This window comes from Hyposmocoma kahamanoa, unplaced genomic scaffold (assembly GCF_003589595.1).
Source record: "Hyposmocoma kahamanoa isolate Upper Pololo Valley unplaced genomic scaffold, ASM358959v1 63, whole genome shotgun sequence".
NCBI classification, from domain to species: Eukaryota; Metazoa; Arthropoda; class Insecta; order Lepidoptera; family Cosmopterigidae; genus Hyposmocoma; species Hyposmocoma kahamanoa.
This window is the reverse complement of record NW_020653851.1, coordinates 6,080,303-6,105,894: the sequence shown is the minus strand read 5'-3', so window position 1 is coordinate 6,105,894 and position 25,592 is coordinate 6,080,303. Positions and strand designations below refer to the sequence as shown.

Below are 25,592 nucleotides of genomic sequence, written 5' to 3'. Positions count from 1 at the left end.
TAACAACATAAAGAAGTGACAAGGATAAATAGTATACTATACTTTGCCATTTAGCATGGCAGTAGAGATCATTTTCTTTTCATCCCGAACACACATTTCGCAGCGACCGATCGCCGATTCCCTACAAATCGTCTCATTCGACATCGCGTGATGGACATAATAATATATATATATATATATATATATATATAATGAAATATAAATATATAATGAAAATTGACTATTATATCACGTTACCATAATATACTAGGTATTAAAACTCGTCATCATTAACTATAAATACAGTTTCATTAACTACATATATCATTTCAAAAGTATAAAATACATAAAGTTTCTTTAAACATCCATACAACATACCACGGACAAGCCTCTAAAAAAGGCTACATTCCAAATCCAAAGGTATCCCTGTTTGTTTTTACCCAGCTTTTTACGCCAGGTGGGCACAACCTTTCGACCATTTTGTTTCACATCTATAAAACTGTGTTCCGTGTCGTACTTCGCTTGCATTCAGTCAGTTTCGGAAATATTCACGTTTTAACTATGGTGTTACTTTATTACTTTTGGTGTTGGTTTGTTATTCACAGTATGCTTATTTGTTGTTAAACGAAATACAATACATGGGGCTAGTGACGGGAATGAATGACGTCACCGTATTAATATGTCTTCGTCGTATTGACCACAGCATAGACAAAACATAATAATAATAATAATAACATAAATGTAAGCGACGAATCTTCTGAATCGGATTCTGAAAGTGTCGGTCCTGCATAATATTAATATATACATATATATATAATATATATAATTAATATGTTTCCTAGCGATTAAACTATTTCAATGTTTGTTGTTTCAATATTTGTCCCAAGGTTATTGGTACGTCAAGGTGACTTCTACCACGGTGCTAGCAATAATACTTTCGTACGAACATCGGCAAGTATCGTTTTCACAAATAACGTATACAGTGGTAGGAAGGGGTGAATGATCGCTATTACCATGCTAAATGGCACGTAGTATAGATACCTTCGATATTAATGCGTTATACAACAAAATTTAATGATCAACATTAGTTTAAAAAAAATTAATTAAGCTCTTCTTCTTTAAAATAAATTACTACGTCTTTTTTGTACACATAAATGCACTTAACTTCGACTGCTTCGGAGCACTTGCAACAGCTTCGCCATTGGCATCATCGAGTTTCCTCTTATTCCCATTATCAGTACCATTTCTCTCGTTGTAACCCTTTTCATTTGAACCATTTTTACTTTGAACACTTTTGAACAACTTTATGCCATGTCTAGTTAGTTCTGAAGGAGTGAGCTCGGCATGTTCCTCTTCTAACGTTGTTTTGTTTCGTGAGAACCAATCAACGAAGGATTCTCCATCTTGAGGTGTCATTGGCTGTAAAAAATTAATGCTTTATAGCTGAAGTTCAGATTTTCCATAAAATTTATCATTTTGGCGTATCAGATCTCTGAAACGTCGTTGATATGTCACATGACCGCAGGTTCAATCGCGCAATGAGATACGATGTTTACACGTACGGCCTAAGTAGCGAAAGGAAAGAAAAAGCCCGGTCCACATAATTTATTTATAAGTAGAAACGCAAAGGTCCAAAATGTCGCATATACACTTGTATCTATACGGTTTAACATTGATTCACGTGAAGTTTGAGTTTTACGCGAAGGTCATTATGAGCACGTGCTCTCGTTTTGAGATTTTGGTGGGAGTAATGATGGAACGAACTAACGTAAAAATAGTGAAGGAAAAAGGAATTCGAGAACGACTCAAAATTTTAAGTGGTCATTAATCAGTAAAAAGGGGTTAAAAGGTGGGACGACTAGGAGATATCCACATAAACCCAACGAGTTAGTATTAACGCACACACTCAACACAAAGTGGAGTCATCCAAAGAAAGTGACAGAAGCAATACTAAGTAATATGACAACTTACGTCTTTGTTTTCTCCGCTGTTTGTAGAATGGACTTCAACTAAATTTCTTTCAGTCAAGCTTAAAGGGTTTTGAACATTTTTAGTGACCTCTTGTTGCTTCTTGAAGGGATTTCGACTGCCACTACCGAGTATGTTTTTCATTGGCTATAAATAACGTAAAACAGCATAACATTTTACAGTCACCCAAGGGACAATTTACAATGTTGTAAGGGTGCCGATAGAAGGTCCCGAATAGTTGTTCATACGAATATTTCAAAATAAGCTGATAACTGTCTTGTAAGATTTTGTTAAAAGATTGTTACTTGATGATTATAATAGACGATAGAGTCTAATCGGTCGAAGTAGTATTAATTTTGAATTTGAAATACATAACCACGCTTGTTTATTTGGTTTATTCAATGGATGGAATACAGTTTCAAGAACTATAAACTGCAACTCGCAGTTTACTTTTCGAATAATAAACGCGTTTTATAAACTTTTGCCCGCGTACTATAAAAGTTGGCCACCTCTGGTTAAAATGAAATAGCATATCAATATACATATCACAGCTAAATTAAGCGATGCCACAATGGTTGCTTCTCTCTCTTTTTATCATCGATATTAGCTTGAATGCTCAAGTAACATAATAGATGTAACAAGGAACAATATATAATTTTTAGCAGCAATAGAGCTCCTTGTAAAAGAGTTCGCCCAAAGAAGTACTGCCACCTACTACTACTACCTATTTCTGCCGTCAAGCAGTAATGTTAGAATTACTGCGTTCCGGTTTTAAAGGGTAAAAGTGCAATTACAGGCACTTGGGACTTGTCAGCTTATGTCTCAGAGTGACGGGCGCAGTGGCACTGCCCCTCAAATCTTTGCTATTTAAAGCTCTGAGTGGCACTGCAACTATTATGGACAGGCGTGTAGCTTTCCATCAGGCGCAAGACTTGTTCGTCCCGTCACTTGTTATTATAAAAAAAAAACAAGGACACTACCACTTCCGCTTTGCCGATATTGTGATTGTTTGAACTGGAAAAACATTTGTGTATGTATTTAAAGAATGTTAGAGACTGATATCGATTTAAATAAGCAAGCAAACAAATTGCTGTGACTTACCACAGGCTTAATGGGACTATAAGCTTTCTTTTCCTTCGCATTCTGCGGTATAATTAAACTGGCATTAATCTCTGAATCAGTACTCGTTACGTCATACGTCTCGCGCGCATCCAACTCCGTGAAATGAGCGTTAGCGACATTAAGTCGGTCGTTTTCTCTCTCCCAAGTTTCGGCTAAGTTTGACAGCTTGTCAGCTAAATGCATTCGGCCTAGGCGGGATGCGTATTTAGCTGCCAGAGGAAGAAGTCGATCGTCTTTTAATAGCTCCATTAGTTCTATGGCTCGGGGTTCAATTTCACTTCGACAGGCAAGCTGAAATAAATCGAACATGTAAACAGATGTTAACATATTAAAAGTACAGAATATATATCTCTACGATGTGCGTGAAGAAAGATATCGTCATCGCTGTAAAAGCGTTATTGAGAAGAAGGATAAATCAAATTCAAAGTAAAGTAATTCAAGATTATATTTTATGAAAGCAAACGAAGTAGTAGGAAATCCGAAACCATAGACGATACAAGGAAGCTGTCTTAGGTACCATTAAATATTCCTTTGTGAAAACAATTTCGGTATTGTCGATTTTTGGTCAAGCGTGTGTTGCCCATAAAAATTAATAAAACTGATTTTTTTTTTCATGCCGATCGACTCACTTTTATATAAGGATCGAAAAAAACATTTCATTGCATGGGACGAAAAAATCGAGACAGCAGAAAACTATAAAAAAGTATTTATCGAATCCCTAGGTTGCCGCGTTTGTTACACATAGGAAATGAAACAATTTTTTTTTGTCGGTCGGTTATGGTGACGGCTGAATAAAAAAGTATTTATTAGTCCTGAACTGGCGTAGTTCGTTCTTAGCGTTCGAAGCTAATACTGTAAACGAATAAAAGCAGCAAGCAAAAAATGGAGTGCAATCGTCGGCACTGAAATAGTCTTTTTATATCATAATTTTACTATACCATTGAAACTCACGGCAAATAATTTAAGTGAAGTCTCCCTAGCAGCTTTAACATCGACGTCGGACGTTGTGTGCGCCCACCTTACTAACTGCTCTTCATATTGACTTTTCTCGGTGTCCAGCTCACATAAAGGTATCTGAAATTAGGAATTCCACGTTAAACTTCGGGAGTCTTGAAAAGAGACAGAGTCAGGTGCCGATACAAATGGAAAAAGCAGCGGATGGAAGATTTAAAAATGGCGTAAACTTTTAGGTTGAATTCTTAAAAGATGTAAAACAATCTCTTGGGTAAAATTGTTGACAAAACTAAGTATTTATTCTACGAGACTATAAGTTAGGGAGTTAGGATCTCTAATTAAGGCGACTTATATATCTTGATTTGTATGTAATAAGAACGGCGCCTGGGGCTATCCCCACTCTTGACGCAGGGCTCCTGTAATCGGGTAGTGTAATAAGCGTTTTACATATTGAAATACAGGTCTAGTGGACTGGAACTTTTAATAAGCAAAAATTGAAATATCAAAAGACAGACACTTCACACTTTTAACTGACACAGTATGGGAAAATTTGATACTATACCAGATAGACGCTGAGAAATTGTCAAAAGATTTTTAATCGTTTTTTATGAAATAATTTTGATACAGTTAAATTATTGGTCCTTAGGGAGTTTTTCAATCACAATGATTAAAAATATCAATTTATATGTGAATCGCCTTAGTTTCATTTTAGTAGACGTCGACGAAGACGAAAAAATTTAGTCAACAGAATTAACTATTGCTTCGTGAAATGTTTAAAATGACGTGCATGTTGCTGTATGCAAATACGTGTACGTTTTAGAACAACTCTAGTATAGCATTTGACATAGATATGTTTTGGATTTTGTTCGAAGATATCATGATATACAAGTGCCTTATCGTAAAGTAAAAACTTCTATCTTCTATAGGAGATCCACAAATATAAGTAGGATATAAATATGGGCGAATAAATGAAGTATGGAAAGTTAATTAAGTGTTTTTATTGAATGTCAGGATGTTTCACCATTATATCCAATTATTTTTTTTGTGTTATTGCTCCACTACTTTGTTATAATTATTAATACAAAGTAAATAAAAAAATCCTTCGATACGGACTCGAACCGACGTCTTCTAGTATACCGTGCCAACTAACCCACGGAACGAACCTGCGGACCTCCCGAATTTTACTATACGCGTATTGTCGGACCTTTGTATTTGTATACCTGTAAAGCTAACTCAGCAACAATTGGTTTAGGCACGGTAGGGGGGAACGACGCGCCTCTACACAGGATTGCCCGAACTTTCTGAGTAGTCTCGCTCACCTAAAAATACAGGAAATTAAGCCTTACGAAGTCTCATTCTTGACAAACAAAAACCTGTATATTGTTAATACTGACTGACTGCCGAAAATTAATAAATTGTGAGAAATTAATAAATTATATATTGAGTAGGCAAGAGTACAATGTCACATTTTTAACTGCTACATATCAAATTTAAGCTTCGTAAGCTTGTTAAAGTTTCTTATAAAATTTTACAATTCAGATCAAGGGAAATAATAATCCAAGTACAGTACTAATAATGCAATTTTAAAACAGGCGTCTCTCAAGGAGCACAATCAGGCTCAACTTACACTGGCGCAGTCGAAGCGCTTGACTTTAACCAAGCGTCGACTCGCGATTCCATATTTGCATAACACAAATTTGTACATAAAGAATGGGAAAATAGAGATGAATATGTTATAGGCGAAAAAATTACTTGTTGCGACGCTTCGTCCCTGCACCAGTGTGAGTTGAGCCTAAAGCCTCTTCTTGTTTATAACACTCTAAACATTTGTGCTCAACAACATCATTGTTGAGAAACGCTCAATTCAGTTGTAAGGAAACGATAATCCAAGTACAGTAATAATATTTTTTTTTTAAGTGGGCGTTTCTCAAGGCGCACGATTGAGCCTATTCTTGTTTTAACATATTCCAGTCATTTTTACAATACTTTTGTCGATGAATTCTTACTTACCGAAACAATAAACCAAGTATCAGAAGCACCTCTAGAGTGTGTATTAGTGTCACATATAGGCATCCATACTCCGCTGGCAATGTCATACATCCTCAGTAGACCGGTGTTATCGAAAGCGCACGGTGACCCGACGTCTGAGGCACCTAGCCACGCGAGTTTGGACCCAGGTGTTAAAGGTAATGGGACTGTTTTACAGCGTACTTGGCGGCCTGCAATGGTACATGGAATTTACAGTGCTGGTAAAAATGGTTAGCTTTGTTTAGTTCCTTTCAAATATATAAAACAAATTGCTATAAATATTGTACAGAATGTCATTAAATAGATTTTTATAATTATAATACGTTAGTAGACAATTGATTGGTGGTGGCATCAGTGTCTAACCTGTCGGTGACTTTAACCAATTTCTTACGACTAGTTAAAATGGTGGCAGTAGAGTTGGGAACCTATCTTCTAGTTTTAAATTTATTGTAAGTCATTCTGTTTTTAAATCACTTCGTCGTGTTTTGTGGACTGAAAAGGTGCGTTAATGTAAATAATACATGTGTACATATCATTATTACTAGTTACAATAAAATTTCTTTTTATTTTCCTGATAGTTCAGAACAAATACACACACTTCATAGTCACGGTTTGCCGGGAAAAAGTGACTGAGAATGGCAACGCTACAAGTAATCAAGATGTAGATATTCGTCGGCAATAATGTTGGTAATAATGATATGTACACATGTATTATTTACATTAACGCAAGGTGCGTTAATGTAAATATTTTTACATATCATTATTACTAGTTACAATAAATTTCTTTTTATTTTCGGAACAATTATTTTTATTAAAACGCCACCTATTGGTGATTGGCTGAACCAGGATGAAAAAAATACTGAAATATTGTAATATAACTCTTATTCAAGTGAATGTAAGTTTAATTTTGTTAAATTTTAAAATTGTTTTACGTCGTTTTCACGTTTTAAGCCTTACCCAATCAAAATCTTTAAGTTATGCATTGACTTACAAATTATAAAGTTATGGTAGTAGATAATAGAGCGTAAAGTTTGAATTGCACAGAAGCTAAAAAGTGGCGACATCGGCACCCGATCTTACATAGCGTCATTACATATCTTCCCTTTTTTTCTATATCTATGGTTTAACTTTATCTTCTTGATTGTCACATTGCAAATTTTATTGAAATGAATTGTATGTTTATGTGAGATGTATTTAAACATTCTGTGCGTGTCTGTTATTCTTTCTAGAACCAAATATGAGTTATTACAAATAGGTCGTTTTGTTTGAGAAACTGTGAAAAAAATAAATACAACAAACCATTAAGCGCAATGATATCCATAGCGAGATGTTGGTCCGACAATCCAGGGTCTGTTCTATGGTACACAGCAAAAACGGTAGTGTTGTATCCTGCTAACGCTACTGCGGGACCTGGTAGAGATATCACCTAGAAAGAGAAAATATTCTTAAGGGATATAGAAAACTGACAAGTGATTATTAGCATCATCTAAGACCAAAAGAACTATTGCATTATTTAGCTACGTTAAGTATAAACAACGAACTCAAATACGGGTATAAAAAGTTATTGTTGAGGTCCGTACTTCGAATTTCAAATTCGAATCTTATTTATTCAGATCATTAGAGTCCGCGGTGTTAGTACTTAAAAAAACACAAAACAAGACAAGTTCAGTTCAGCATGAGGATTTATAAGAGCCAGTACCCACTACCTTTGCCAGGCACTGTCCTGTTTACTGGCTAGTATCTTTAGTATGCTATTGGGGCTGTCCAGCGTTCTGCGTCTTACTGACACTGTTAGTTTACGCATCACAGCATAAAAACAATGTGTGCATCAGCAAACATACCAGAAGCACTGCAGTACCCAGGCAACCCCAAGAGCACCCTGAACATGTCATTATATAGCACGTGTAACTCGCTGAAAATCCTTTGGGTATAATTAACCCACGTGACGCGACAGTAAAACGATCGACAGTATGATTTGAACAATGTGTCATTTCTAATATAGAAAGAAATACGGTCCAGTGAATTTAGCCTTAGAGAAATGAGAATGCAGAAGTCTCACTAGGCAGATTTATGGTAAGAGATGATAAAAGAGGAAAAGGAAGACTGTAAAACATAATAAAATTATATGCAAAAGGTATAATTATTATAAAACACTCCCCATGAAACTTAATAGCATAATACAAAATACTCATCCCAAAAGGGCATATAACTATATAATTTTAATAGTAATCGATGTGAAGTTTAGGAAATGAAACTATTTTTCCGGATTTAAATCGCGTATATTTGTTTTTTCAAACAAACCGACGTTTCGGGCCCTTTACAGGTCCCATGGTCACGGTTGACGTGAAGTTTATGTGAAGTTTAACAATAAGAAAATGGAGGTGATTTGTGATTCATAGGCACAACTTCTCATTTCAAGAATTTTGGTGGGAGTGACAATGGATCGAACAAACGTAAGAAAGTGAAAAAGTGAAAGAAGGAAGAAAGAACGATTCAAAATTTATAGATAAGTGGCCAGGAACAAGAACAGAGGATGATAAACAGGTGGGACGGCGAGGAAGGAGGTCAGCATCGTCACAAGGCTGAACGAAATAAGTGGAAGTTCAGTGTACCTGTCGCTGAGTGCCCATGGGCGTAAACAGTCTGAGCAACCGCGCAGTGGTGGCGCAGGCGATGATGCCGCTGCCGACTGCCACGCACAACGCCTCTTCCGTGTCGGGTAACGAGACGCTCCACTCCTTGCTGCTGCCCACTAGCGATATGCACACTAGTTTGCTGCAAAGAGTACTTTCATAATTGAGTATACCTATAGTAATATTAGTAGATAAAAAATTTGTGTTTCATGCTGTTTATTATAAATTATATTGGTGAATTAGCTAGGTTAAGCTCATCGACTTAGAATACAATAGCGTATAGACCATAGTTTCTCAAAGTAGTCCCTACTGCCCCCAAGTGAGTACTGAAGAGTCCTAGGGAGCGGTAGGGCCTCGGAACCAATTGGGGGGCGTGGATGCTATCCAGGGGGTGCTACCGCATTTGAAAAAAAACCTGAATTATCTATAAATAAATATATAAATTAATGTCTATAAACTAAATAAACTACCCTACATTCTTTTTCCTTGTGATTTTTTTGTGTTAAATTAACATAAAAAAATACGTGTTTTCAATTATTTTTCGTGGTGAGCAAGGAGTCAAAAATTTGGGAACCTATGGTATAGACCATTTATGACAGGGTAAACATTTTGATTATGAACTTCCAATAATGGAGAGATGAACAACATAAATTATCTCTTGTTCACACGCTCTACTCATCGGGTATTATATTTGAAATCTATAGTAAGGCCATCCATACGATAGGTCATCCATATGATAATAATAATTGAATGAAATATATTTTATTGTTCCTTAAACATTACAATGACAACACAGACCAGTAATGTAACTGTAACAGAATAAGCTAATACAACAGGCAGTCTTATAGCTAAGTAATTAACGCCAGAGGACTTTAGGGTAGAAAATTAGGAGATGCAAAGGAGGTCTAAAGAATATCACCTTATAGAACAAATAAATACCCTACATATGGAATACTAATAACGTTACATATTGATAATAGTATATACTGTTGTTTTTCGATAGTTTAATAAACTTTTGTTCATTCATGGCCGGTTTTTTGACATGACCAAATTTGTTATTATGATGTAACCAAATAATTAATATACAAATGCAAAATTTTCAAAACCCACTTACCTAGGCGTCTCGCAAGCTAAAGCCAAAACACTCGACGACAAGCTAGCCATAGTGTGATTCAGGTAATTGTTTAAATGAATGCCATGATGCAGATTCGTGTCGTGGAATTCCACGTCGATATTCGACTCGCCATTCTCGATCGTGTGGCAACGGACTATGCCGACTTCGTTCCAACACATGTATCTGAAAACAGAGTTCATTATTATTATTTCTACACAGATAGAACACAAAGAAAAATTCCTACTGACTGGACTACAAACTGCGTCTGTTGCCATGCCGAGGCACCGCTCGTAATCAACTGAACTATAGATCGAGTTAGCAGAACTTACAAATTTATTTATGTGTTGGTTACAGACCTTTATATTTGTTTTACACTTTTTTACGCCGTCAGCGCACCTGTGAGCAACATATGACGTTACTCACAGGTGCCTTTAGAGCTACTAGAATCTGACGAGAGATTTCACTGTATTAAAAGTCGATAGTACTGTACTGTTACTGTCTATTTCTAAAAAAACCGTAGGTGAGGAATTTGAACTTTGCCACTACATAAAACCAAAATGCGGCATTCTCCAAATTTTACATGAAATCCATTCAAAAGTGAAAAGATTCACAATGAAAGATTATTGTATTATTATGATGGGGCATGAAGACTTCCGATCAAGTGTGGATTATTATGCATTAATTAAAGAAATAAAACATATTTTACAAGAAATTTCTCACACAAATATATTATTGTGTTTGCCTGTTTTTAAATGTGGCAGATATTATAATTCAGTAATGAATTGGAGAATCGAAAGCTTCAACAAAGCATTATATGAAGATATACAGACACATGCAAATTATCCGTGCCATATTGTTGACTCTAATCTTCATCTAAGCTACGACGACTCCATGTTTAACAGCCGCACTGGTTTATTAAAGAATTCTGGCATGAGAATTATTTTTGAACATATTTTCGAAATGATGTACTCTATATTTCCGGAAGAATTTAATACACGTCAAGAACAATTATATAAAGATGAAAACTTGTTTTTTCGTTAACCATATTTATATCCTTCATCAAAATATTGCAGGATTGATCAACAAAACAGATGAATTGACGATATGTTTAAATGAGTTTTCACAAAAAGGTAGACATATAGATGTGATATGTGTGACAGAACACTTTATCAAAATGGGTCATGAAGCTCTATTAAATGTCCCGAATTATTATAACGCAACATACTATTGCAGGAAAGAGCAAAGCAGAGGAGGTTCTTGTGTATTGGTACGAAAAGGTCTGCGATGGAAAGAGCTAAGTGAAGTAAAAAAACTAAGCGTGACGGGTGCATTTGAGTGTTGTGCGATAGAGCTCATTGACTATCATGTTATTGTTGTATGTATTTACAGAGTGCCATATAGCAGTAGTATTAACATATTTTTTGCACAATTGTATAAACTGTTTAACACCATTTTAAAAAAATCTAAAAATAGAATTGTAATAGCAGGAGATTTTAATATTGACTTAATGAAGAGAGATAGTACTGTTTTAGAATTTGAATGTATACTTTTAAATTTTAACTTCAGACTAGGCATAAGGCATCCAACGCGACTAGTAAGCAATACGTGTATTGACAATTTTGCACATAATGTACAAGTAGGACATTCTGCCGAAGTAATTGATTTAGGACTATCTGACCATACAGCGCAGTTGCTAAAATTTCCGGTTAAAAGAGTGTGTATATTAAATTATTGGCGTATACTTAGACGCGATTATTCTAAAGAAAACATTGAAAAGTTTAAATATTGCCTAAAAAGCTTATCTTTTTTGGAAGTGTATACAACTAAGGATCCAAATAAAGCCTATGTTTCTTTTATCTCAGATTTTAAATTATTCTATAACTTATGTTTTCCATTTAGATATATAAAAATTAAAACAACTTCTAACAATAAATGTATTTCCAAAGGCATAAAGACTAGTAGCAGAAAAAAAAGAGTTTTGCTGTGGAAATATAGAAAGCAGCCAAACCAACATAATAAATCAGCATATCATGCATACTCGAAATCGCTAAAAAAAACAATAAAATCCATGAAGCGATTACAAAACACTCTGAAAATTAATGCTGCTTCAAATAAATCGAAAGTAACATGGGAGTTAATAAATACATGTAAGCAAAATGTACCTAGGGAATCAATTACACGTATAAAAGTGAACAACACTAGTGTTACGAATCCAACACTAATTGCAAATTCTTTTAATGACTTTTTTATTGACAAAACTGTACTAATTAGGGACAAATCTGTACTCAATCGACAAAATTTAGGGAAAAAATGTAATTCTATGTTTATGGCACCTTGTATACCAGAAGATATTATAAGAATTATAAAGTCACTAAAGAATACTAAAAGCGTTGGATATGACGAAATATGTACAAAGGTTTTGAAGTCGGTGGCTGAGGAAATAAAGAATCATTTATGCTATATTCTAAATATGTGTATAACACAAGGTATCTATCCGGAAGACTTAAAAACAGTCATAATCAAACCGCTTTACAAAAAAGAGGATAAGGAAGTAATGAATAACTATAGGCCCATAGCATTACTACCAATCATATCAAAAGTATTTGAAAAGTACATAAGTTAGCAGTTACTAAATTTTTTAGAAAAATATAATATAATAACCCATGAGCAAAAAGGTTTTCGGCCTAAAAAGAATACAAATATGGCTATATATGATTTCATGAAGGAAGTCATATCAAATGTCGATAAAAGTATGCCAGTTTGCTCTATTTTTTGCGACATGACTCAAGCTTTTGATCATGTAGAGCACAAAATACTGCTAGGTAAACTGGAAACCTATGGTATACGAGGTAATACTCTTAAATTAATATCATCGTATCTTAATAACCGTAAACAAATAACTGAAATCAGTAACATAGATAGTTATACTAAAATTGAATGTGTATTTAGGTCTTGTATTAGAGAAATACTGTACGGCGTTCCACAAGGCAGTGTTTTAGGCCCCCTACTATTCATTTTGTACATTAATGATCTGCCTAATGTTGTACCGAATCACCATGTTTCTCTCTTTGCAGATGACAGTACAATAACGATTAAGTGCAAAAACAAAAGTACATATGAACATGAAATTAATGAAGCTGTAGAGTCTGTAATATCTTGGTTAAATGAAAACAATCTCAGTATCAATCTTGAGAAAACTAAAGTAATGCATTACAGTCACAGACAGAATAATAATAACGTTAATGTTAGTTACGAAAAAATAAGTATAGGACAAGTAACCGAAACTAAATTTTTGGGTGTAATGATAGATAGTAAGTTGACATGGAAAGCACACATTCAAACTCTATGTAAAAAACTTAGCATTTCATCTTATGCGTTGTACAGATTGGCTCATATAATTGACATTAACTCATTATTGACTGCTTATTATGGTATAGTGGCTTCACATTTAAGTTATGGAATTATTTTTTGGGGTAATTCTACAGATTGGGAATTAGTGTTTAAAGCACAAAAGAAGTGCATAAGAGCTATATTTAGTATTTCTCGCATGGACAGCTGCTTACCCTATTTAAAAAAATACAATATTCTTACATTACCATCTTTATATATTCTACAATCTTTATTATTTGTCAAAACAAACCCTAATTTGTTTGCTAAACTCACGGAAGTAAGAAGCAGGCAAAGAAGAGATAATGATGCGGTTGCTATGCCCCCACATAGAACAGCACTAATGTCAAAAAGTGTGCTCTGTATGCTGCCAAGATTGTATAACAAAGTACCCAAATCCACCAGAGAACTGCATTCAGAATCTTTTAAAAAAAAATGTAAGCAGTATTTGATTGACAAATGTTTTTATAATATAGAAGAGTTTATGAATTCGACGTGGATTTAAGTTTAATTTGTGAAAGTTTTTATTAATTCTAACGGACTTATTGTATTTTGTTTTTTATAAATTTTTGACATGCGGACCATATAATTATGGTGACCTAGGGAGACATGGGAATGTAGAGTATATAAGTTTGACATTCGCATTTTGACATGTAAATTTTTAGCCTTATATTTTGACATTAATTTTGACTATTTTATTATGATATCTCTACATTTTTATTCTTTTTATTTTTAATATTTTTGTGATTTTTTTTTTAATACGTGTCTCAATATTATGCGACCACCACCATTATATTATATTTGTATGTTTCGACGAAACTGGTTGTAGTGGATCTTACATGTATTATTTTTTATCACACTGTACCTACTACCACAAATAAATGATCTTTATCTTTATCTTTATAGTACCTCAGCTCGAATTCAAAATTTTTCCGTACTAATAAGGATCATTTTGCTTGGGTCGAGCGGCAGGGACACTGGCTTTATTTCAGAATTTATTTTTTTGCAAACGAAATTAAAGCTATTTGAAAAATGTATATCGTATAGTATACGTGTACAATTTAGTTCAGTTGATATAAAAAAATGGTATATGTCAAGTATCTATTGAATACAGCGGTTTTCGTAAAACATGTAAGATTGTTTTTTTTTTCTATCGCGTATTTTTTAGGAATCGTGTTTTCACACCGTATAGTAATCAGTGTATATCCTTTATTTTACTATATGTTTTTTTTTTTCAAAGTGGTTGATTTAACACTTTCAACGTTTTGCGGAATAAACCAAAGCCATTTGAGGTTGAGCACTATTTATTTGCGGAATATCATGTTTTACTACCATTATTTTCATACATTTTTTGTGAAAATACTCCATTAATTTCTTATTATTAGTGATACAAAGATTTTGGTACGTCTTGCTCGCCGTCTCTGATTGATTGACCATCATGATACCTGTCATACTACCAACCAGTGACGGCTTTCCAATAAGGGTAACGTCTTATTATTATTCGGCTGTTCAACGAATTTCATTGTTATAATTATTATTACAAAGATCGAACACTCAGAAAAAACACTCAGAAAAAATTCATTCGATCCGGTCGGATTCGAACCGACGTCTTCTTGCATACCGTGCCAGACGCTATACCAACTAAGCCACGGAACGAACCAACGGGCCTCACGAATTTTTCTATGTGCTTGCGTCGTGTCTTTGTACTTGGTCTTTCAACGACTTTTTAGTCGTAGCGTTCTGAGCGTTTCTGAGTGTTCGATCTTTGTAATAATAATTATAACAAACTAGTGGAGTAATTTCACAAAAAATAATTGAATATCAATTCAATAAAAATGTAATGAATTTCATTGTGTTTGTAAACTGACTTTTAAGTTTATTTTGCTTACTTCTAACAACATAACAATAAAACTTTTCTTTTAAGGTGTTAGCGAGTCAGTTTCTCTGTACCGTAGTACAACCTGCCTTTTGGTACTGAAGTACCAAGTTCTATCAAAATTCTATTACATAAATAGTAGGTACTACTACCAGGCTTTTCGCAGTTAACATTTCAGCCACTTATAAGATTTTTGACTTGTTTTGGAAACGCGTAAACTATATAACATAAAAATTTAATTTGGAAACGAGATTAACGAGACAGGGAAGGTGGAGAAAGAGAAAAATAAAGAGATCAGGCAAAGAACTATGAGATATAAATAAACAATTAGTACAAATGTAGGAGAAACGGGTATAAACAGTATCTTTAAAGTGCAACTGAATAGGCATCTTCTGGGCGAGCTCGTTCAATCGTAGATCTTATCTTTGTTCCAGAGCTAGATAGTTGTCAAGAGCAAGTACATTTCATTAAAAAAATATATATTATTTTTATTACAACAGGGAAATACTTATATTATTTTGTAAATGTTGCCTAAGGAAGTCTTAAAATTAGATGCTTGTAGAAGTGCTGCAGTGCCGCGACTGTGGCGTGGCAACCGTGCATCTGTAGCGCTTCAGTAATTTTTAGTATTGCGACTACTAGTGGCGCGCGCGTCACGAGAGTGGCGCTGCAACTGCGCTTCTAAATAATGTATAAAAATTAGTAGTGAGGCAGCTGCAGCGCCACAGTGGCGCCAGTGTAACGGTTCTACATGCGTCTGATTTGAAGGCGCCCATATGTAATTTCAATTTGTCATAAATACACACTGAGCATAGTAATATCATTGTAAATACACGAGTGATTTCATTCGGAAATATTCGTTGCTTCCGAATTTTTCCGATATGTAATATTTATGTACATGTCGTGCTGAATGATTATTACACAACAAACATTTTACTTATTATTGAAAGGATTTCTACTAATATGTCGACTTTTGATATAAATTGTCTGAAACCAGTTAATATGTCTAAATTCAACAGGTGTGGTACCTATTCTCAAGATGCGCAGGAGTGGAAGATGGCTGGAACGGTGGCTGCGGCGGCACAGTGGCAGGCGCGGGTGCGACTTGACGCGACGATGGCCTGGAGTCCTCCTGTTCCGTGATCAATCCTAGTGTTTCGTTCTTTATTTTCTCCAAAGATATAGCATTGTCATCGTCGCTTTCATAGTGCTCTATTAGATTCTCTACTAAGTCGTCGTTGTCTGTAAGGATATCAAATGAAACCATAAAACAAAATATCCACAGTGTAGTGTTTATGTAAAAGGCAAACAATATGAGTTCCTCAAGGTATTAAAGTGTTATGTTTTAAATATTCTTTTTACTGATGATAATTTGAATGTTTTTATAACAGTCACATATATGAATGTCACTGAGAACAAAGTGAATCTAATATGGTCGGTACGGATTGCATAAATATCTTCTAACACAGTCCTAGTTTGTAACATGTATATTTATTGGTAAGTATAAGTTTATTTAGACAGATTTATTCATACATATATTTATGTAGGTATAATATACCGTAATTTATTTATTATTTCATAAATTACAATGGAAGTTAAAAATAAAATAAAATAAATTTTTATTCACAAATTGGCACATAACTTCTCCCACTCCGATTAGCTTTCCTCTACTTCAAAGGTTGTATGGAAGAGATCGCTCTTAGCAACAAGACCGCCTTCGCTAACATTAGTTTTAAGTTGTTCATGTACAGTTCTTGTTCTTGTATGTGAGCAATAAAGTGTATATCTATCTATCTATCTAATACCAGTAAAAAAATGTTCCATTAAATTGAAAAAAAAAAGGAACTTCCGATTTTAATTTTGAAGTTAGTTCCATAGTTTGATACAAAGTTTTATGACCTATGTTGTAATATTAATAATAAATTTTCACCAAAACTGTTAATTACATCCTTTATGCTGTAATGGTGATAAGACGGATATCAAATCTGTTCCCCTTACATTAGAGTGACACACAGGTGACACATAGATTACCTACACAGAAAACAGCCAAGACATGCTAAATCCTTTCATGAATAACCTTAAAGACCTCACCATCAGCTCTTTCTACCACCTCCACGTCTTCAGAATCCGTGCCGAACTTGCTGCTGTTTTTACCATAGCAATTGACTAGGGTCCCCAGTTGACCAGCCACATCACAATACGCCAGGACGCCATTACCTATAAAACACATTGACTATTTTAGAAACATAATGACTTGACTAATTTAGGAACATATTATTATAGAGTCTAAAAATATTGTGACAAGAGTGTAGGTGCCACATAAGAGTTTGGAAAATTTCTATTATTATTTGTTTCTTTTTCTTTTTTTATAACATATAAGTAAGGGAATAATAAAAATGTATTTATTTCTCAAATTGTATACACATCGTAGATAAGGTTTTCCCATTAATTTCACAACACACACAGACACAAATTTGCACCTTAATAATGGGAAAATAGAGATGAATATGCTATAGGTGAAAAACATGACGCGTCGCGACGCTTCGACGAGTTGAGCCTTAAGCAATTTCCAATACAAATCGACAGTACAGCTTATACCAGTTTAAATGCAATTATAATCATTAATCACTATAAACCCATTTATATATCCCACTGCTGGCCACGGGTCTTCTCCGAGGCGAGGGTTTTATTAGGCCATAGTCCGCCACACTCACTCAAAGCGGGTTGTGGGTTTGGTCTATGGTCTTCGGTTCTAATTTCAAATATTGCATAATAAAAGTTGCTGTACAATAAGTAATCATAGATGAAAACTCCTCTTAAATACCATTTATGCTTTCTGATGAATGACCTATACATATATTATCGATGTTTTTGATCCTCCTGACCTTTAGGATTCCAAGACAAAGCGGAAATATTGTGTGAGGTTGGATGTTCAATGATACCCATGCATGTTCCTGAGTGCACCTCCCACACAGCTATTTGCCCAGCCACTGTGCTACCCGCCAGGTAACTCCCACATGGGGAAAACTGGCATTGGGATACGGCACATTTTATCTGAAAAATAATTATTATGTTATGTCACCAATGAAAAAAGCCACAGTTGTCAAAGAGAAACAACCATTACAGTACAAACATCATGTGGTTTATTTGAAAATTATTCTTTCAAAAATCTCTAGCCCTCTAATAAAAGGGCACTGCCAATAAATAAAAAAGATTGTTTATTCAAATGATAGGAGTTATACAAAATATTAACTGTTGTCTTTTAAAATTGAATTCTATTAGTAGAACAAAAAAAATTAAGTCCCTAGCATAAAATTTGTCATTTATTATTTATATTGATAATTCACTGACCAGTTCCTGCATTGCATAAAGTACTCTATTGCACATTTTATTTCCTCTACATACACGGAACACAGAACTCTCTCATTTGCCACTCACAGATTGTCTGTTTCAAACAGTTTTCCACAATGAAGACCACAGATGCAGTTTTCATTTAGAGCCAATGTGCTCTGTCCAATGTCACTTCAGTCTGGTTATTCTATGAATTATTCACTCTCATTACAGTGTTTAATTTTAATACAAACCGAATTATGTGTAAATGTCATCCTCTGCCCCCAGCTTTCACAATCCAATAAAATTATTTCTCTGTTGTTTGGGTAAGCTAAGTATTTTCCTTCTGATGGTTCAAAGTTCATACGACCTGTAAAAGGACATTACACTATTATAGTACCACTAAAAATAAAATAATGATAAAAGAAAATAGGTTTAATAAACAAACCTGTCGGTCCCAAGTCCATATTTTGGAATTCAGGTGTTTTTACAAGCATTGCTCTAGAATACTAAAATCATGCAATGGTAAAAGACATTAAGTCATATTTTCGTTTGTTTTTAATTTAACAGGATATTTTATTTAAGATTAAGATTTATTTTAAATGCTTAATTAAGAGCCTCATTTACCAATCCATTTTTAAAACACTCAGGGGCATTACCATGAACTCTTATTATAGTTCAGTATAGGTTCGTTACGACAAAAAGCGGAATGGTGATATACACTTCATGTAGCGCTGTCTCACAATTCATTTTAGGTCTTAAACTGAATCGTAATAACAGTTCATGGTAAGACTTGTGTGGTATAAATTTATATTTGGTATTTGGTACTTTTCCTCTCACTTACAGAAATATTAAGTATTCTGCTCTTTTCATCATAATGGGGCAGTATGGAGATATTTCTAAGGTATACACTAGTAATATGGACTAGAGTTACAAGTGCTTTAACTCATTTCAAAATCATGTTGCACCCTCAATATTAAAAGACGTAATTTGAAATAATAACATTTTTGGGGAACTGACAAAATAAATAAAACTAATGACTGTAATAAAACTAATATTGTTTTCATATAAAATAGAATTTTGTCATATTTGGCAACAGCAAAATGGCATATATGGCTGCTACCACATGTTATTTTTATTTATTTATTAATTTTCCATTTATATTTGTTATTTCCTTAATAACACAAATCTATACTTACATAAAACTTTAGCAGCATAGAATGTATTAATTTTAGGCACACAACTTATCTCCTTGACAAGTTTTTGTGTATCAATGTCATATATTCGAAGAATGCCATCACCACATGCTGTGCTCACATACTTCATTTCAGGACAGATTGCTACACTTAAAACAGGGCCCTTGTGGTCCGACATGACAAATAGTGGAGCACCACCTTCAAGACTACAGATCTTAGCTTCCATGTTCTCTGACGAACAGCCCAAAGCCTGCAAAATTAAATTTGTGGTCTGTTGATATGAAACTGAGCACTGGCATTACCCATGGTGTAGGGTGTCCGACTCAAGGTCTTAGGGGGTGGCGAGAGCCGCTCGCGATGCCTGTGTAGAGCCTGCTCGCGACGCCGTCCAAGTAACCACGTTATTACTTCCCAACATCATTTATAATTGCACCATTTGCACACGAATTTCCAATCACTGGGGAAAATATAACTAGGTGTTCCATTTTGATTACATGGCTACTAGAGGGATAAATGAATGGACCAACGCGCTACATGGGCTAGTGCCATTACAGATGACACTAGTATGTATGTAATATGTAAATTAATTAACAGAAGAGTACATTCTAGTTCTGTAGCCTAAGCTTATTATAAAATAACTATCAACATAAACAGCAGACATGAATGCGTGGTGCTTATAAATGACTTAGAACATTTATTGTATAAAGTGTGATCTCCAAAACTTAAAACACTTTTTTGTATCAGTTAGAATATTTATTGTACATACTCACTTACCTCAATTTTTCCACTAGACATAATCTGTGTAACTGGAGCGGTGAATCTCGTAACAATGCCATCTTTATCAAAGGCAGGGAAAGTGTAAGCTTGCACTGCATGATTATCTGTAGCTACATATAGTCTTTTGTCTTTGAAACAGACTGCCACAGCAGTTTCCCCAACACAGTGAGAGTTTGGATCGTCATCTTCTATATCTACCCATATACGCACATCTCCATCATGACCGCAAGTTATTAGGTGACTAAAACAATAAATTTATGTAGCTTTTACCACACACAAAATAGGTGCCCAGATGTCGAAATGTGGACCTCCAGCCCATTATACCATAACCATACACCTATTAAAAATTACATATAAGATGGTGACTACAATTATCATCCTATCCCATATAAATATATATGTGAATGCAAGTTATTATATTACTAAAACAAATGTTATACATAAAACGATGTAACTTACACCACACATAAAATAGCCTTGACGTGAATTGTAAACTCCAGCCCATTATACCATACCAAATAGCATGGTATAGATTACACATAACATGATGACTATTTAATATCTATAGTTTAAAAAGTTAAGGATTACTTCACAAGTATTAAAATAATTGTACCATTGTGAAGATATCAACTTCAATGTTACAAAACATATGGAAATTGAACCATTATAAAATGAACAACCCCTTTTTTTGTTACTTTTACAAAAATACTAATATGTTTCTAAACAAATGAGGTATGCATGTTTGTTAAAAAAAACTTGGGTCTTATTTACTAGGAAACGTGAAGTATGTAATTTTTTAACTAGATATCCAAATCGTATAGCTGGCCCCTCCCATAAGACTACTTGCTTTTACAGGAATTGCTATAACATGTCCATACAAATATATAATGCCTTGCCTTCAGCTATCGCAGATTTACCTATCCAGATATTTTAAAAAAAGTTATTTGATTTGCTATGTGATCTGTGTTTATACGATATCAAAGATTTTTTAATAATAAAAAGAAATTGACATTTTGTTTGTATTTGACACTTTGTTATAAAAAAAAAACACTTTGTTTATATTTGTGCTGTTCTTACTTCTTTGATATTGTTTAATTTATGATGTTGTTACTGTTGCTATTTATTGGCATTTTAACTTAATTTTATACGACATTGCTTATTTGACAAATTGTATAATTTTAATTTATGACATTATTTAACTTCAATTTATTTTAATATTTGCGTGCCAGTATCTGGTGCAACACGTGTTCTTGACACCTTGTATAATAATATCTTTTCTTACCGTGTTTGCTTGCGAATAAATATTTCATTTTAATTTTCATTTTCATTTTTTCAAAAATAATTCACAGCTCTTGCTATGTTACTACATGCTTATAATATTATCTTTATAAAGTTGATTTGACGGATACGATATAATAATGTCAAATATAGTAAATGTAAGAGAAATGCAAACTGGATGAAGTTCACTTGTGAATTTAAAAAATTTTATGTGATATTTGTCTCTTTAAACTGAAGTTGTTGATTAACTTACTGTCCATCTTCAGTATAGCACACGTCTGTATGGCCTTCAGCGTGAGCGTACCGCAGTGGTTTGCTTTCTATTTTCATTATTAAGTTTTAAACAATGAATTATAGAATAAATTCAATAATTATACTAGCATACTAACTAGCACAACAAGAAAAACGTTTTTGACGTTTGAGCGATTTGGCGGGAATAATTTTTTTTTTTTTGCAAAGGCTTTCTTGGGGTAGAACAGTAACTGCAGATAAAAAAAAGGTTAGAAACTGTATGAGAAAATAAACAGTTAAAGAAGAAAAAAGAAAGTAAATATAATTAATGCCGCGATTTAACATAATAACGTAAATAACAAAATGTAAACTACATAATAATTTATTCTGAAAGCAATCACATATAGAAATTATAGAGAAGTAAAGAAAAAAATTAGTATGAGGGAAAAACGAAAACGTGGATTTACTGAAACACATAAATTTGAGGTGCGTATTCCAGAACTCTACTCAATGCTTAAGTCAGGTCTTGAGTATGATTTATAGCACTAGAAATCATACTCAAGTCCTTGGCTTTAGGGTCGTATTTCCAGTACTTGAAATCATACTCAAGTGTGACTTGAGCATTGAGTAGAGTTCTGGAATACCACCCTAATGGCAAGGACTTGAGTATGATGTTTAATGCTTTAAATCATACTCAAATCGTGACTTGAGCATTGAATGAGTTAGGGTCGTATTCCAGAACTCTACTCAATACTCAAGTATTCTCAATACTCAATACACTCGAAATCATACTCAAGTCCCTGCCATTAGGGTCGTATTTCCAATGCAATCCTGACTTGAGCATTGAAATAATGAGAATAATAATTGAAATGCAACTTTATAGTATTCAGACAGAGTATCTTTTATTCAAAATAAAACAAACAATCGATTCTAATATAAAAACTAATGTGAAGGATGAATCTGATGCTGTTTAATAAGTTTGTTGATATCAAGTTCCAATTTACTCAAAAAACAGCCGCAAGTCACCACGTTCGGTAACATGCAAACGATTTCTCTTTTTAGTAAGCAGCGTTGTCACAGCACTAAAACCACGTTTACACAAATATGACGATGGGAATGCTATCAAGAATCGATGAACGATTGACCACAATCCAGGGTACACTTGCGGGATCGGTTTTTGTAGCCAAAATTGTTGGTAGCCATTTTTGAACTTGATTTTTATTTCTTCGTTCGTTGTCAATTCTATAAGTTCTACTTCCAGCTGAGGTGATATTGCTATGTTGACATTTGAAAACGGATCCAACACCCAGTCTGGTATTTCCAAGTTCAAAATGTCCTGGTATCGTTCGGTGAGGTCATTGTGGAGGTTTTCCAAATGTTGGCAATAGGCAAACAAGTCGGCGTTACTGCAGATACTGATAAATTCGGAAAATTGTGAAACTCACGTCTGCCCATATTCTTTTTGTGTAGAAGCAGTTTCACTGCGAAAGCAGTAACGACATTTTTTGTTTTAATTAAATTTAGTTCATCGCCTTGCAGATGTAGATTCATGTCGTTAAACAATTTATACAGGTCTGCCATGTAAGCTGTATCAATCGTTGATGCTTGCTGCGCAATTCTGTATCTTAGTTTTCAAGAACTCTATCACGGCGTCAAACAGGTTGTAAAATCGAGTCAGACAATTGCCTCTTGATAGCCAACGAACTTCAGTATGAAACAACAAACGGTTGAAATCTTCGTCATTAGTAACACAAAGCTGATGAAATAATCTATCATTCAAAGAGCTGTTACAGATTTTATTGACTGCTTTGATGACATATTGCAGTGATTGAAATAGTCGTTCACTTAAATTTCTAGCAACCAAATGTTGTCTATGAATAACGCAATGTACAGAAAGGACATCTGGAATTTTATTTTTTAAGTACGCCTTGAAGCCTTTATGACACCCTGTCATAGCCGGAGCGCCATCCGTACCGCAACTGATATAATATTTTTCATAGAAATCTCTTCCTCATCACAAAACTTTTCCAATATATTGAATATGGTGTCGCCTTCTGTATCGGTCTCTAAATTTCTAGCAAACAATAGTTCTTCACTTATTTTCTCATCTTCAATAAACCTCACGTAAGACAGCAACAATGCTTCATTAGTTGGTAAAGTGCCTCATCGAGCTGAGTTGAGACAATTCTCAATTGTGCAATCATCTGAGGACTTCTCAATACTAGTCCTCAGATGATTGCACAATGATTCTTCAATGTTTTCAGCCATTTCATCAATTCGTCTTTGCACAGCATTATTACTCAAAGGAATTTTTCGGATAATATCTGCGGCCGGTTTATGGAGCACAGTAGTTATTACTTCCTTTATTGCTGGCAAAATTAACTCTTCTCCGATGTTGTGTTTTTTGCCTTTTTGAGCAATTAACAAAGAGATATCGTACGAAGCTCGAAGTTCATCGTCATCTTGCTTAGCTGCTGCCGAAACGAGTTTTGCTACGCTTGACTGAGTATTATGCTTCTACTCTAGGTCTTGAAAATATGCTACATTCTTGTCTTTCTTATCTGCATGCATTTTATTCAAATGATCTTGCAGTCTTAAATTCTGTCTTGTCTTGTCCGTCTTGTCTTGTCTTGTCTTGAAGTCTTCATTGCTTCATTTGAAAATGTTTTTAGACATAGAAGGCACAAAGGCGACGATGGGTTTGTGGCATTTTCAATGAATCCGAATTCAATATATTCCGCACAGTATTGCCGTCTCTTCTTTTTTACTTCCGACGTTGTTTTGTTTTGAGAAATACGTAAGTAAGTGTTGAACTTAAGTACTGCTTATCTATTACGCGCGAAACCGCAAATGAAAATAAAATAAATGTTACGTTGTTTATATAGAATTACGTAAGCAGCACGCACCGACAGGAATAAGACAAACATGCATAAACTCGTTTATTTCATTCGACGCTCAATCGTATTCAACAAGTAAGAACAAGTATTCTGCTGGTTCATAACCAGCCGATTAATACAGGAATGCACAAATCGGGTTATTTAACAAAAACTTGTTAAAACATGATTGCCCGCGGTCTATTATACACGAAAATTACCTATCTAGAAATACTAATAACTATTAAAATGCTAAGCTGTGTCGGTTGCCTTTTTATTTGTTTGTTTGTGTCTACGTTCATTTCGAAACGGAGCGACCGATTGACATGATTTTTATTTTATTTATTCAATAAAACAGGACAGATATATGAACTACACGGAGAGAAATATCGAACCGAGTTAGGTTGAGCAATCTCTTAATTATTATTAGTTGATGTTCACAAGTTGTAGTCGAGAGTCGAGAGCTCAGTCGGTGTCTTAGGGTCGTATTCTAGAACTCTACTATTGAGTAGAGTATTGAGAGACTATTGAGCATTGGCTCAAGTCAGGATTTGAGTATGGTTTAAAGCACTCGAAAATCATACTCAAGTCCCTGCCATAAGGGTCGTATTTCCAGTGCTTGAGTTGCCAGTGCAATCCTGACTTGAGCATAGTTCTAGAATACGACCCTAAAACTCTACTAAATGCTCAAGTCAGGACTTGAGTATGATTCAAAGCACTAGAAATCATACTCAAGTCCTTGCCATTAGGGCCGTATTTCCAGTGCTTGAAATCATACTCAAGTCTGCTCAAATCCTGACTTGAGCATTGAGTACAGTTCTGGAATACGACCCTAAGTATGGCTTA

At 34.4% G+C, this 25,592-nt stretch overlaps 1 protein-coding gene across 1 annotated transcript; it reads right to left on the bottom strand.

Annotated features, from left to right (window-relative positions):
• Positions 1 to 212: 212 nt before the first annotated feature.
• On the bottom strand, positions 213 to 22,056 carry LOC113230342 (WD repeat and HMG-box DNA-binding protein 1). The gene is made up of 16 exons (XM_026464235.1): positions 21,896 to 22,056; positions 20,362 to 20,605; positions 19,591 to 19,837; positions 18,646 to 18,761; positions 17,947 to 18,115; positions 17,153 to 17,278; positions 16,090 to 16,303; positions 9,799 to 9,981; positions 8,664 to 8,826; positions 7,351 to 7,477; positions 6,034 to 6,242; positions 5,244 to 5,342; positions 4,021 to 4,143; positions 3,049 to 3,360; positions 1,951 to 2,094; positions 213 to 1,398 (listed from the first exon to the last, which is right to left on the bottom strand). The coding sequence occupies exons 1-16, from the start codon at positions 21,970 to 21,972 to the stop codon at positions 1,111 to 1,113; spliced, it is 2,841 nt and encodes a 946-aa protein (XP_026320020.1). The 5' UTR covers positions 21,973 to 22,056; the 3' UTR covers positions 213 to 1,110.
• Positions 22,057 to 25,592: the final 3,536 nt, after the last annotated feature.